Consider the following 16,029-nt stretch of genomic DNA (forward strand, 5'->3'; position numbering starts at 1 on the left):
TGTGTGTGTGTGCGTGCATGCGTGCACTTGTGCACGCATTCATGTGTGTTAATCTGTATAGATTAACAGATTAACAGAGTTGGAAGGGACCTTGTAGGTCATCTAGTCTAACCCCCATCCAAGCAAACCCTATACTGTTTTTGACAGATGGCAGTCCAGTCTCTTCTTGAAAGCTTCCAATGATAAAGCTCCCACAACCTCTGAAGGCAAGCTGTTCCATTGGTTGCCTGTCAGAAAATTTCTCGTTATTTCCAGGTTGAATCTCTCCTTGTTCAGTTTCCATCCATTATTCCTTGTCTGGCCTTCAGGTGCCTTGGAAAATAGCTTGACCCCTTCCTCTCTGTCGTGGTTCCTCAAATATTGGAACACTGCTATCATGTCTCTCTTGGTCCTTCTCTTCACTAGACTACCCATGCCCTGTTTGTGTAAGAAAGAGCTGCCATGTGAGGAGTTGAAAGGAATTCTCTGGATGGATTATAATCATTGCTCTTTGGGAAAACAGGTTCATTTTAAATAAAGCATAATCCTTAAGCATTGAGTGAAATGTTCTGACCCTTCATTTCTTTTTGTTGATGGAGAAAAAATGTACTGTTGTTGTTCCTCTTTCTCTTTCCCTCTCTCCAGTTCTTACTTGCAGGACATGCTGGAAGACACATCTGGGGCTACATCAAAAAAGGAAAAGGTTCCCTTATTATGGAATAAAGTTCAAGTAATTTATATATCTTCAAATGTAAGATGGGATCACAAGACCAGTGCTTAATTATATTTTGTATTATTTTTACTAGCTTGAAGCGGAAATGTCTGGGATTGTTAGCGAACTTGTCCAGAATTATAATCCTTATGATGAAACCAATAGGACCCTTGAAAATGCTTGGGACTATGTCCAGTTACAAGTAAGTTGCCATGTAAGAGTTAATGAGACTGTTAGTGTTATTGTCAATAATACATATGGTAAGCTTTTTCTTGAATGAGAATAGTAACATCAACAGTGAACTTCATCTAATTTAATCATACATTCATATTGATGTTTGACGATTGGTTACAGGCAGAAGTACATGGGTAGAGAGCCTTATGAGCCAAACACAAGTTCTATACAATATATGAGGAACAAGTTGCTTTCATATAGTGGGTCATATCATTAATATACAGTCTTTTTGTTTTCCTCTTATCTTTCCACCAAACAGTGCTCATGATATGGAGTTCTACTGTATCTCCAAGGAAGTTATTCAATCAGTCACTTCAATCCCAACCTATCTTTTCTCTAAAGCAGTGTTTCCCAACCTGGGGACTTTAAGTCCTGTGGACTTCAACTCCTAGAATTCCCCAGCCAGCTATGCTGGCTGGGGAATTCTGGGAGTTGAAGTCCACAGGACTTAAAGTCGCCAAGGTTGGAAAACACTGCTCTAAAACAGTGTTTTTCAAACTTGACCTCTTTAAGATATATGAACCTCAACTCCCAGAACATGGTCTTCAACTTGGGGAATTTAAGATGCATGGAATTGAAATCTACATATCTTAAGGAGGTCAAGTTTGAAAAACACTGCTTTAGAAGCTCAAGACACTATCCATAATTTCCTCTTTGTATTTTATTCAGTGACTTAGACGGAGAGATGAGATCACTGAGTTTTTTACTTGAGCAGAGACTTGAACCTGAATCTCTTCAGTCCTAGTCCAACTCAAGTTGAACATGTGTGGAGAATATGGATCCATTGACATGTGTGAATAATTATGCAATATCTACTTTGCCAGATGTAAAGTTTGGCATGTTCTGTACATGAGATCTACTTTGGGGTGTTACCACAGAAAAATGAAGCATGCCAGAATTGTCCACGTGTTCAATTACTACAGGGTGCAAAGCTGCATCGTGGCAGTGTATTTATATACATTTTCAACACTGTGACCGCATTTACTAGCGAGTTCCATATGTGAAAACTTGTTGTCATTCAAGGTCCACAGACAGTTTTCATATAAATTCAGACATGATTTATTTCATATTTTTATTTGTAGACTTCACGTAAACCAGGGCTCCTGAATCATTCATAATTTGTATACATTGTTAAGGTTGATACTGCTGGCCACCATAATCTGCCTACTACTGATGGCTCTTGACAGCAATCATCTCTGTACTCTTGTCATTCTTACCCAACCAGCCTAAACATCATTTCCCCTGTATGTAGCCTTTGGTGCCATTTAATATAGTTTCAGTTTATCACAGCATCTGGTTGGTAAGAAGCCACAAAAAATAAGACTGGGGCTTGTTAGCTCTAAGAGGTTATCAGTTGTATTGACTTGGTCCAGATATTTGTAGTATATATTTGTAGATCAGTGATGGCGAACCTTTTTTGGCTCGCGTGCCACAAGTGGGGGGAGCGCAGGGGGGTTGAGTGCGGGCGTGCCGCACCCATAATGCAACGCGCAACCCCCCCCAGTGCGCATGTGCGCACAACGCGCAACCCCCCATTTTACATGCTTTTTTCGCCCTCCCCAGGCTCCAGGGGCTTTATAGGAGCCTGGGGAGGGCGAAAAGAGCCTCCCCTGACCCACCGGAGGCTTCAGGGAACGTCGCTGAAGCCTTCGGAACGCTTAAAACCACCCACCCTGGTTTTAAGCGCTCCAAAGGCATCAGGGAAGCCTCGGACGGTCCCTGAAGCCTTCGGAACGCTTAAAACCACCCTCCGAGCAAACCGGAAGTCATTTCCGGTTTGCTCGGAGGGTGGTTTTAAGCGTTCCGAAGGCTTCAGGGACGGTCCCTGAAGCCTCCGGGGGGGAGGCTCTTTTCGCCCTCCCCAGGCTCCTATAAAGCCTCTGGAGCCTGGGGAAGGCGAAAAATAGCTTTTAAAAAGGTGAACTCAGCTGGCCAGCGCACGCATGCGTGCTGGCCAGCTGACAGGGCAGCGCCTCGCGTGCCCTGACAAATGGCTCCGCATGCCACTTGTGGCACGCGTGCCATAGGTTTGCCATCACTGATATAGATAAATAAAGAGCTGGATTATTTTCCATCAAGTTGGTGTTGTCTTTTAATAATCATACGTGGTCTGTTCCTAATCTAGTCCTTCAGGTTTTCCAATGGTGCATTCATCGTTGCTGTAACTGAGTCTATCCACCTTATTATTGGCCATTCTCTTTTTTGCTATCCTTCCGTTCCTAGCATTATACTGTAGGTTTTTCAAAAGAACTATAGTCTTTTGCATAAAGTGCTCAATGTATTTGACCCAGATCATTGGAGCTCTGAATAAGAGTTCTGGATTGATTTATTCTATGATGCATTTGTTTTTTGGCTTTTTTCTTCTTCTTTGCTATAGTATTCTCAGGAGTCTTCTCCAAAACCAAAGTTCAAAAGCATTAATGCTCTTTCTACTTTATCCTGCTTTTTCAAAGTCCAAGAAGATAGATTAGTTGGCTTTTAAGGCTTTATTCAATCTTTACGCCGGAATTGATGCATTTCCCTTAGGTGTTACCTTTTTCTGCTGATCAGAATGTCTTCTAATAGGAAAACTGTTTCGTACATTTGAGTAAATGCGGTTCCATTCCTTCCTCTGAGAATTAAAAAGCACATATACAATTTCTCTTTAGTCAAATAAAACTGTATTAACATGTGGTGCAGAACTTGTTTGGACTTTTTAACAAACCTAAGCACAACTAAAGACTTTTATTAAATGTAGTCAGTGGTTTTCCTTGGATAAGAGAAGTTGTTTACCCTACATCAGAAGCAACCTCCAAATTGGTAGCATTATTCTATGCAGAGCATGATTTGACTTTTTGCAAATTTGTAGTCTTTTCCAGGCCTGCTGCCTCTTCTAGTAGACATGGCAGGGGATAAGGGGTAGAGAGAGCATGTAACTAGGCATACAATCCATAGCTTAAAATCTCTTTTATACCAATACAGTCAGGTTAATTGGACTTAATTGGTGCTTAATACGTTCTTTATCCACTCAGATTCTCTATCTTAGAGATTATATTGCATTCATTCAATATGGGAGAAATTTGAGTTTGGTTTTCTTCCTAAACTAATTGAGGATATTTTAATTGAAGCTATTAGTTCACAGACTAATATGTTTTATCATAAATCATAAACCTGTAGACTATCTCCAAGTCAAAACAGAATATCAGTTATGGTCTTTGTAAACCAGAAATGAAATAATGAAATTCATTTTAGCTACTTAGGACTAAGTAAACTCTCAGTTGGTCCAAAAGTTATAATTTCTTCTCACAGTATTGTAGCTATTGCATAGATTACTATTACCATTTTCAGCAGGTTTCTATTTATATATTCTATTCCCAACAGCAAACCGGCTCTTATTTGCATACAGTACAGTATATTATATAATTAAGGCCTACTTGGTCTTTCTTCACAAATGAAAAGTCTTGCCAACTGTTTATATAATCCTATTTCAACCACAAGCTAAGAAGAGAGAATAGTAGAAGAGCTCCATCTTTTGGTGACTGGCTATTCTTAACAATTGGCCTTTTTCATGCTAAGGAAATAAACCTCAAGCTGGTCTTTATGAGTGAGACTGGGAAGTTCCTCTGCAACATATTTCTTCAAACACTTTCAAAGAACTAGCAATTCAGGGCATTGCATTGAATCTGGAGATCTTCAAGCAGAATGAAATCTAACTACCTGCTGTTCCAGAATACCATTGAGTGAGACCTAACAGATGACACTGTGGAAGTAGACGAATATACAACTTTATGAAGCATCTATTTTTTGGGTGGCTAAGTTGGGTTTTACAATTGTTACCCTCCATTTGAAATTGGATAGAGGAAACTCTCAAGCAAATAGGGTGCTGGAAATGTTGCATCCAGCTTCATTGTACTGTAATGCCATTTTGGTCATATAATTCTCAACAGACCTTATATGGAGGCAGCTTCTCAGTCAGTGGCCCTGTCAGTTGATCTTTAAGCCATTTCCAAAGAAGCCCTTGAGGTGTCCATGTAGTTCTTATTAATAGCACCTTTCTGAAAGTAGTGACATAGTTCTATCACAACGAACTTCTCACATTTCCAGACAGGTGAAGTGGTTTCATATATTGGGAGATGTTTTCATATGAAAGATCTGTTCATTTCTAATAATAAAAATTGCAATAATGTCTACAATATATGCTACCCATCTCACACCTAACAGTGAAAATTATAAGATTTATAAATCTTATAATTTCATACATAAATAAATTCATACAGCTGCCCAAAAGACATAAAGTAACTCCCAAAGTTACCCAAAGGGGGGGAGGAAATCAACCCACTCCTGCTTATTTTTCTAGTGTGGCAAGTAGAATTATTTTAAATCTCTAAAAGAGGGACATTTTGTTGGCATTTTGTTAATTGTGTACACAATTGTGTTAATTGTGAAATGAATTATCTAGAATTAATAGAGGTGCATTTGACACAGCAGTGTAAATGTAGGAATCCTGCAAATATTAACTTTGGATATATTTTGCCTTTAATGTGACTAAGGGATGAAGAGGATGATTCTGCTTAAACAAGACTTGCTACTAATTTTTTTCTCCTTAAAATGTATTCCAAACTCACAAAATTAGTAATTTCATCTTATTTATAGAATCAATTAACATGGCATCTGCTGCTTGAGTTTTACTATCTTAGATTGTAAAGGAAGTGAGTTTTGCTATATTATGGTAAAGGTGTGGTTTGATTTGCTTGTCCGTTTTGACTCTTGGCAACTACATGGACAAGTCTTTTGTGTTCTAAGTTCTCACTCCAGTCTGCTCCCTTAGCAGGAGCCTAGCTCCAATCTGATTGGTTGCTCTGTCTGACAGCTGAGTATAAAAGGGAGCTGTCAGACAGGCAGGCAGTTGTTGCCTGAGCTGTTGTACTATTAGCACTTGGTTAGAATAAACGGTTAGCTTTTACTTCGCTCTGTCTCACCTCAGTTCTTGCACCCCTCACATGTTCTCAAAATAGAACACAGTCCATGCAATTTTTGCTGGTGTTTTTTTTAAAAAAATAATTGTAAGCTACTTATAGAATGTTATGAAGTGAGATAGTTCCACTAAAGAAAATGTAATAGTTAGCAAAAGAGGGAAGCCGAAGAAGAATCCTCTCAATGTGTCTTGACTCGAATGCTCCCAATTAGTTCAAGACTTTGAGGCTGTTGTTTTTTCAAAGACCTTGTTTATTGGGTACATCAAATCGGCAGGTTCAAAAGTCAAGCCAACTCTGGCATAATAAAAAGATAGATACTGGCAACCACCCCCATCCCTTTTGTCCCAGGTCATGTTAGCCAACCAAGAGGTAATGAGCCTCTTAGTACTCCCCTCTTGCCGTTGCTAGGATACGCTGGGTCAGCTTCAGCTTTCAGAAGCCTTATCAGTGTTATAGTCTGACACTCTGAAACAAAACATTCTACATTCCACAAATCTCCCTCCCCCCCCGCTAAGCACGACAACTGAGAAATGAAACAAGAAACTTTTATTAGTCTAGTTAGAGTCGTTTCAATAGGTGACAAAATGGCCCGTGACACTTTTTTAAAAAAAAATATTATTATTTTTTAAAATGCAAATAATACAAACATAGTACATATACATCTAAATACAAAAAAAAAGAAAGACAAAAGAAAAACAACTAATATTACAGTGCACCCGCCAACACCCCCCCGGAGACACTCCCCCCCTAATATTTCTTCATCTTTAACAACTAAAAGATATACAATATATTCCATTTGTGCCCTTATTGCTCTATTCTGAGAACCAGCTAGTTCTGTGGGTAGGAACAGAAACCAGGCAGGTTGTGAAGTAAAACAACCTTTATTTACGCTAACAGCTAACAAGTGAAGCAACTCAGAACCAGTGACAGGGAACTCTCTGTCTGACAGCTCTTTATATAGCAGCTGTCAGACAGGCAGACCAATGGCAAGGATGCGTTCTCCTGCCAAGTGGCTGTCACAACCCAGCCAATGGGAGGCGCTTCCTGGAAGGCACACTCCTGGATCTTCGATGTAGCTTTGAGGACTTAACGCTTATCCCCTCCAAAACAAAATATATTTTGGGGTAGGTTTATTCCCTTTGCCTTCCACCAACACTGATTTTATAAAATCCCCCCATATTTCATTATAATTTTTTGCTTTGATTAAAAATAGTGGCCCTGTGACACTGAACAGGAAGTAACAAGGTGATGTTTTCCTTTAAACATAGCTGCATTGCTGTGGTTGGACTGGGCCAGAAACTTGGAAAAACAACACAATTCTTCAAGAAAAAAACCAGACACACTATCCTTGCTCTTGCTTCAATGACTCCTTTAATGTGCCGCCTAAAGAGGGTTTCTGCTCCCTGGATATTACTGCCAACTCTACAACAATGGATGACTGGCCAGTTAGCAAGCAGGTAAGTGTCTCATTTGGGGAAGTTCTGACCAGAGATCTTTTGATTTTAAAAGAAGAGAGGGGGAAAAAATGTGAGCAGCTTTTGTTTACCTGCTTTCTCTTCTTCCCTTCACTCTTATTTTGTTTGACATTTGGTCTGAAAGGTTTTTGGGAGGAGAATATAAAATCTTGCATTCGTTTTAATGACTTTTGAGTTGATCTCAGTTGTCTTCCTAGTGGGAAGGGAAAGTGTTGGAAAGAGGTATGTGAATGCAACCGTGGACATCTCCTTGACATGATTACAGACTGCCCATTTCCCCCCGTCATTCTGAGAATATATTTTGGCTGCCTTTTTATTGTTCATTTTAATTCTTTGAGGCAGTTTTGAGAGCCACTTTATTTGCCTCAATCTCTCCTGTCTTATTGGTCATTTATTTAGCCAATTATTTATCCATACACAGTTTTGATTTCAAAGAAATGCATCCATTGGAACAAATGCTACGTTCACAGACATAGTATTGTATATACTCCAAAGCAAAAGTCTTGGTGTTGATGTTATCTTGGCAGTATAATTTGTGGTCCTAATAATAGCTTTTGGTGACAAAATCCTGGAATAGGTTTTTATAATATGCAGTTCTTAAGTTTACTTTATTGGCTCAAAAATTTAGTTTTTCACTTGGAATATATAAGTGCCACTTTTTCTTCTAGTGCAGATGTATTTCTGTTGGATATAGTTCAAATTCAGTGTCCAACTTCCCTTAGGACTCTAATTGGGTCACAAGCCAGCAGTAAGGAAATAAAATATCCTGGGGGGGGGGGGAAATCCCTCTTTGTCAGACATAGAGAATCCTGGACTGTTAGATGGCCACAGGTAAGGAAGAGACGGCAGGCTCACAAAACGTCCAGCACTTTATTTCCCTGTTTGTTGCAATGTGATCTGCCAGCAGGCTGCTGGAGCTCTTCATTTATTCAGGTCAGCAAGCCTACCGGCCAATGACGGCAGTTTAAATTTTCCGCGGCTTGGCGAACCAATCCGTGGGGACATGCAAATTCCGGCTACATCCGTACATACGTATATGGACTAAAGAGAAAATAATATCTTTCTAATTTCTTTTCGACTTATCCAAAATAGTCATTATAAATAGAAAAGATTTCAAAAGTACTCAGGTTCTAGCTCAATAACATTGTCCTGCTTTGGACAATTATTATCCATAATAATCTTAAAACCTTGGTAAATCAGATGTGGTACATATTTTCCAGGGATGTATGAAAGGTGTGCAGAATTGGTTGCAAGACAACCTTGGCATCATCCTTGGAGTGTGCACAGGAGTTGCGGTCATTGAGGTAAGTGTTCATTTTCCTGCCTTCTGGAAAAAGCTTTTTTGTTAAAGGTAAAGGTTCCCTTCGCACGTATGTGCTAGTCCTGACTCTCGGGGGAGGTGCTCATCTCTGTTTCAAAGCTGAACAGCCAGCACTGTCCGAAGATGTCTCCGTGGTCATGTGGCCGGCATGACTAAACACTGAAGCTGCATGGAATGCTGTTACCTTCCCACTAAAGGTGGTCCCTATTTTTCTACTTGCATTTTTAATGCTTTCGAACTGCTAGGTTGGCAGAAACTGGGACCAGTAACGGGAGCTCAGTCTGTTATGCGGCGTTAGGGATTCGAACCGCTGAACTGCCGACCTTTCTGATCAACAAGCTCAGTGTCTTAGCCACTGAGCCACCGCTTCCCTTTTTTGTTAGTGGCTGTTTATAATTACAAACAAAGCACAGTATTCTCTGTAGGCACAGTACATCGGCTCTTTGGCCTATACTCTTTGGAATACTTAGTACTTAGTGGAAGTTAATCATTTTTCCTAATTATTTATTTATTAAATTTATTTATTTAATATATTGTATAAAATACAAAGAAAAAATAGAAATAGGAAATTAGGGGAAGGAAAAAAGAAAGGGGAAAAGAAGGTGAGAGGTACAAAGGAAAAAAAAGAAAAAAAAAGTGTTGACTTCTGACTCTTTCTTAGTACAGAACAAGATAAAAACACTCCAGCCTCAAGTTTTTCCTTTTACACATTAGTATATTTCTATAATGACAAATCTTTCTGATCGATAAAACAAAAGTCAAAGTTTCATTTTTTTTCATCATAGGCACAAAATCCAGAAGTGATATGCAAGTGAAAAATGTACTTAAATATATTCTCCATAATCCATTTCCCAAAAAGTATGAATTCTATGGTCTTTCTATTCCTATTTTTTATTATATCTTGGCTAAAAGTACTTTTTTTTAATAATCTACATCTACCTGATGATTGAAGTCTTTTAAAGAGGATAGCTTTGATTAAACGTTTTCCCGCCAGCTTCAATTTATTCACATTAGCAATATTTTTTTGTGATTGAAAACAAAGACGCAAAAGTGGAAATGAGAGAGAATGCATCTGGAGGAGATACCATGAACCAGATATAAATAGATCCATACCAAAAGACCCAAATATCTGAGGAGATCTGGTTATTTGCTCCCTCTACAATTCTACATCTTTTTTGTAATAATCTCTCAATTCGTTCTCTCTCCCATGATTGAGATTTACTTCAGCTCAGCAAGTTTCTGATTTCCATTTTCATTATGTATGAATTCCTATCTGCTGACGTTGCTTTTTTGTCCTGACATATTTCAGTATGATGACAAATCGACTATATTGGTCACAGCAGGCTGAATATGGTTCATTAACTGCTTCTTACATTTTTATTTGGAACATTTTATTAAACATGTGATACTAAATGGAGCGGTCCCCTCATTGAGTGTCTGTTCAAAGTTACAATTATGCTAAACAAAGGGTACTTAGGAGGAGTCCTTATCGTTGTGTTCATTGCAGCATCCGATGATCATGTGGTCACTATTTGTGTGCTCAGCAACCTGCACGCAATTAAAATGTTGCACTATCCTGTGGTCCTGTGATCACATTTTGTGCCAGCTTCCAACAAGCAAAGTCAATGGGGAATCTGGCAGGAGATTGCAGATGGCAATTATGTGACTGTGGAATGCTGCAACCTCATAGGATTCGCTTAACAACAGCAATGGAGACTACTGGGACTATCATCATAAATTGGTGCAGTCATGTAGTGCCCCACATTATGAGTGCATCGCTTACCAATGGAGTTCCCTGTCCCAATGATCGACAGTAAGCAAGAACTAACTATAGCAAAACGCATCCATGAATGAAAGTGCTTTTCACAGTAATGCTAGCAAAATATAGCTCCCTCTCTGGAGGAGCTTATAATTGCTGTTTTGACAGGTGGAGGAGGAGGACCAAGAAGACGGAGAAGGTAAAGGGTCAGGGGTGAAATTCAGCAGGTTCTGGCAGGTTCTGGAGAACTGGTAGCAGAAATTTTGAGTAGTTCAGAGAACTGACAAATACCACCTCTGGCTGGCTGGAGATTTTGCAATATCCTTCCACTGCCATGCCCACCAAGCTCTGCCCACAAAACTGGTAGTAATTTATTTTTTTTGAATTTCACCACTGTAAAGGGTGTTGAGATAAAACATGTGGTGGTGCAGTGGTTAGAATGCAGTACTGCAGGCTACTTCTGCTGATTGCCAGCAGTTTGGCAGTTCGATTCTCACTGGTTCAGGCTTGACCTTAGTCTTCCATCCTGTTGGTAAAGGTTGTAAAATGAGGACCCAGATTGTTGGGAGCAGTATGCCGACTCTGTAAACTGCTTAGAGAGGGCTGTAAAAGCACTAGTCTAAGTGCTATTGCTAAAACCTGAAAACACACTTTGGTTAGTCTTACGTGTCATTATAGGAATGTGTTTGGTCTAAATTTGAACAATCGCCGAAAAGCTAAATCCTGTCCAGGGATTCCTAATTTCTTTTTGGGAAAGGACCAGCCTTTTCATTCTTCCTTCCTTTTTTTCTCTTGCAGTTGCTGGGAATGGTGCTCTCTATCTGTCTCTGCAAGAACATTCACACTGAAGACTACACCAAAGTGCCGAAGTACTGAGAGACTGCTGGTCTTGAGAGCTGCCCCAGAACACACGAAACCCCCCTTTCTTAAATCCAGACTCTCATCCCTCTGGATACAACTCTGCCAAGTTGCTACAGTTCAATTAGGTTGTGCGGTATTGACGAATTATTTGAGGGACTTGGGCAGCCTCCTTTTAATATCTTGACTGTTCTTTTATGAACCAGGCCATTTAAATCCTCTTCTCCTTGTGAGATACCCTGCACCTTTATTGCCAGCACCTCTTCCTCCCTTCCTTTTATCCACATTTGTCATTTGTGACTAAGCTTAAGAGTATCCCCATATTCCAGTTGTTGCAGCTGTTTTCTATATGTACATAATCCTTATACTGTTCATCGAGGACGTTTGGGAGGGAGGGGGCTTTAGCTGTCGTGGTTTGATATTTTTTTTAATCACATGCTTTTAGAAAAACGCACTGTAGAGAGAGGAACGGCTCTCCTCTAAATAATCGGATGCCTCTATCTTTTTTAGCTTCAGTTCCTCTGATCTATTGAATTGACACCAGCCAGATCAAGAATCGGACTGTAAGGCACCAAGCTTAAAATACCACCATTTACCTTTTGAACAGGAATGTATGATATGGAAAATCTAATATCTTTTTTTTCTCATTTCTGCCATACTCCTCCCTTTGGGAGTCCATTACATTGGAGTCATTTTAGTGACCGCACCTCCAAGGATGAGCCTGTCCTGGCTCTCTGACATCTACTCCTGGTTTGCCAACTTTATTTGAGGTGGTGATGGAGACTATATATATATTTCCACTCACATTATTATGAATCTTCTGTAATTTTGTCTTCTCTTTGTTATGGTGAACTTATACAAAATTGACTATTCTTCATGCCAGTAGTGGCAGGGAACACTTTTTCTGGCCTTTAGTTTATATGTACCAAGGAAAGTACATAGCTCTTCTTGCTTCTCTAGTTGGAAATCATGTGACCTTGGAGTCACTGTAGTTGCCACCAGAACCCACATTGCAGAAGTCACTGTGAAGAACGTACTGTTGATATTTTTACTGAGAGATGCTTCTCTATTCAAAAGCCATGCGAGCATCTACATTCTAAAGTGAATGCAAGGAAACAGCCCAGTTTTGTAAGAGAAATCTCTCCTTTCCAGATTAAGGAAAGGCTGCTAGTACATAAAACTGTGAAAAAGAAAGACCAGATTGTGGTCACAGTATCATTAGATTCTCTCCTGACACCATGGTTCTTGGTTTTGCGTGGAGAGCTTCTATTTGAGGTGTGCCAAAGAAGGCAACCAGGAAAAGCTAACATGACCAGAACTACATGTTCCTTACATTAACAATTATTAATGTATAGATCAAAGCATGAATGCTTCGTTCCATCATCTCACAGCACAGAAGGTAGTTTTTGCAAACAGGAAACTTGATCTTTGTCTATTGAGGGAGAATGAAATGGGTCTGAGATAATTTAGAGACCAAATCTAGTTAAGAGTACCTGCATTCCCATGCTTTCCTACCTTACAAATATTATAATTTCTTAACTATAACAAGGGGTGATTTTGCTAGTTTTCGTGCAGTCAGACAGATTCAGAGTCCACCATTTGAATAATTTCACATTTTACATTCTAGCAAACAGTCATTTTATTTGAAATAATGGTCCAGGTTGGTTCTACTGCCGCCATCCATCAGTTGCCATTTCATTTTTGAATGGATTGTAACGCTAGGCTGTGTATGCATCACTTCATGCTTCATTTGATAAACTTCATTCGTAGGGCGTTTATGCGATGGTTCTTGTTGTCTTGGATTCAGCTCCGAACAGAAGAACGCTGGAGTCATTTTGGATTATTATTATTTTTTTTAAAAAAAAAAACCACTTCCAAATGAAACAAATGCATGTACAGATTTAACAAATAACGGGCGGGTATTTCAATAATAAAACATTTGCTTAAAAAAATGACAAAGCATTTCTACTTTCATTCTTGTAGCGTCAACCTACCTTTGTTTAGGAGGCCAATGATGCAAATAGGGATGTGCTGCGCTCAGCAGGGATACTTATATTGATGAGCGTTTGTTGAGCAATAAGAACTGGACTGGCCACAATAAGTTTTAGCAGCCTGTTTCAAACAATGACTTTCCCCCAATATTCTTTTATGTGTAGGACCTCCCTACTCTATGTAGTCCTAACCTACTTATGCTAAATAAGAAGAAAGAAAAGAGACTTCTGATGGTCTAGATCAGGGGTCGGCAACCTTAAACACTCAAAGAGCCACAATGGTCCTAACCTGAAGCCCCCTGTTCAATTCTGGAGCCAACCAGAAGTCCGGTTTCCCCACCAGAGTCTCTTCCTAGCACAATGTCCTTTTCCCTCTACCTGTCCTAACTGAAAACCCTATCAATTGTGGAGCTTACCAGAAAACCTGCCCCTTGCCATAGAGTCTCTTCCTGGAGCACCCTGCTTCCCCCTCCCCCACTAACCGGAAGCTCCTCTCAAAATTGTGGTGCCGACTGGCAACAGGGAGCCGCAGCAGAGGGATGAAAGAGCCACATGTGGCTCTAGAGCCGCGGGTTGCTGATCCCTGGTCTAGATCAGGGATGGGGTTTGGCCGGCATTATTGCCAGTTCGGTGTGTGATTTTGCACGTGCGTGCTCCTTTCGCTCGCTCGCGCACGCACAGTTGCCTATAAATAGATCTGCTCATGCATATAAGAAAGGTAAAAAAAAGATGTCACGGCAACTGGGGAACTGGTTCAGGGACGTGGCAAGCCTATCAGTTTGGAGACCCAGTCACCCAGTTTCCACTACCGGTTCTACCGAACTGGTAGGAACCCACCTCTGGTCTAGATGAGTTCAGAAATACACTTCTCAAAGAAAATGTGATATAATATATCTCATAGGGTAGAATCACAATTAAAAGAAAAGAAAAAAGGTTTTGATAACTAGCTAACATTTTATCCCAAAGGTGCTTTTGCAAGAGGCAACTGGAATTTCTAGTTTTTCTTTGAAGACGTTTTGCTTCAGAGCTGAAGAAGCTTCTTGGATGAGAAGCGAAATGCCTTCAAAGAAAAACCAGAAAGTCTAGTTTGCCTCTTGCAAAAGCATCTTTGGAACAACCATGACCTGGATGACTGAGAATCTCCATAGACATTTAGCTAACATTTTCTTTATTATTTTTTGCCAAGCTTCTAAAATTGAAGTCCACTAGAGGGTGCTGATGCTATATTAATTTTAAAAAATGATGAAGTGAACTGCAGCTATTCTTAGTCCCAGGAATATAATGTTTTGGACAGCTTTATGTATTGCCCGGAGAATATTCAGAATTCTTAAATTTAGACCATGCTCAGCTTATATTTTTTCTGTGTTCATAATTCCTTGTTTAATTCTTTACAAGAAGTTACTTCTCCCAAATCGAGAAATAAATTGCCCCAGAATTTAGACTAATCCTTTTTTTAATTTTACAGAGTTTCTGTTTAAGTGCCACGATGAATTATCTAAACAGTTTCCTTTTAAATTAAAAAAAATGAGTAAAAATATGGAATAATGAGTGAAATATAGAAGTAAAAATGTAGAATTCACATTTAAATTATGCATATTTAATAATACGTAAAGGTGCATATCACCAAAATTGAGACAACTGAGGTATTCAAGGAGAATTTTAATGACCATTGTTTGGGGATGCTGCATAACCCTACATAAAGGACGGGACTTGGTTAAGGTTACTCTCAAGGCCTGGATTCAACATGCAACTTTGTAAGAGTGAAGCTGTCTGGGTGAAGGGTACATGGAAAGTAAAAATTGCTTTGGATTTCAGTTGGTGAGGTGAACATTGCTCAACATTGTTTATAGAAGCAAAAACAAATAGCATAGGACTGATGGCGAACCTATGGTGGCAAGCGGATGCCTCTCTGCTGGCATGTTAGCTGTCATCCCTGCTGACTCCACCTCACAGGTCCGTGTGCCTCCCGGCCAGCTGATTTTCAGTGTGTGTTGTTTAATCAAAATGCAGTTAAAACACTATACAAACGATAAAGAATATAATTATATACACCCAACAGGTTGGACTAGAAGACCTCTAAGGTCCCTTCCAACTCTGTTATTCTATTCTAAAAACAACAAAAATAATTAAATCTAAAGGACAACGTTCTGAAATACCGTCCTTTATAATAAAAGACATACGATCATTGTAATTTTCTTCCAAATTAATGTTTCTCTGTTTAATTTTTGAACTGGAATCTGCATTTTCAGATAGAATAAAATCTCTTCAATTTAGCTGTAGCAAACAACTGGGTGTCATTTCATTTCCCCCCCCCAAAAAAAAAACCTGGGAGTCATTTCATTTTCTCATCCGTCATAAGAATCTCCTAATTACATGAGAATGCCACCAAAACTACACAAACCATGTAGTTTTCGGCTGTATTAACTCCAATTGATGTCTTCCACAGTTAGCCGTAAGAATCAGCTCTTGATATGCACTAATCTCTAACAACTAGACAACATGAGAATTGGTGCTGATTTAGGAGTTACAATATGTGCCAAAAGCTCATCTCTTCCCAACAGTATCCATCTCTAGTGCAACATTAACACCACATTGCACAAATAATATGCTTCTCAGACCTAGACATTAGTAAATTCTTCCATTTCAACCACTTCTAAAACTAGTGGTGGTGGCAATTGTTATTCTTTGCAGGGAAATGTTTATGTATAAACTTTATTTCAGCTTTTCTTTCTGCTTCATGTTGGC

The 16,029-nt window shown here is 39.4% G+C and overlaps 1 protein-coding gene across 1 annotated transcript; it reads left to right on the forward strand.

The window, feature by feature from the left end:
- The first annotated feature begins 766 nt into the window (after positions 1 to 766).
- Positions 767 to 13,252, forward strand: LOC309382360 (CD82 antigen-like). The gene is made up of 4 exons (XM_081971868.1): positions 767 to 893; positions 7,149 to 7,337; positions 8,576 to 8,659; positions 11,234 to 13,252. The coding sequence occupies exons 1-4, from the start codon at positions 798 to 800 to the stop codon at positions 11,309 to 11,311; spliced, it is 447 nt and encodes a 148-aa protein (XP_081827994.1). The 5' UTR covers positions 767 to 797; the 3' UTR covers positions 11,312 to 13,252.
- Positions 13,253 to 16,029: the final 2,777 nt, after the last annotated feature.

The sequence above is a fragment of the Natrix helvetica genome, assembly GCF_964273705.1.
Source record: "Natrix helvetica genome assembly, contig: HAP1_SCAFFOLD_265, whole genome shotgun sequence".
NCBI classification, from domain to species: domain Eukaryota; kingdom Metazoa; phylum Chordata; class Lepidosauria; order Squamata; family Natricidae; genus Natrix; species Natrix helvetica.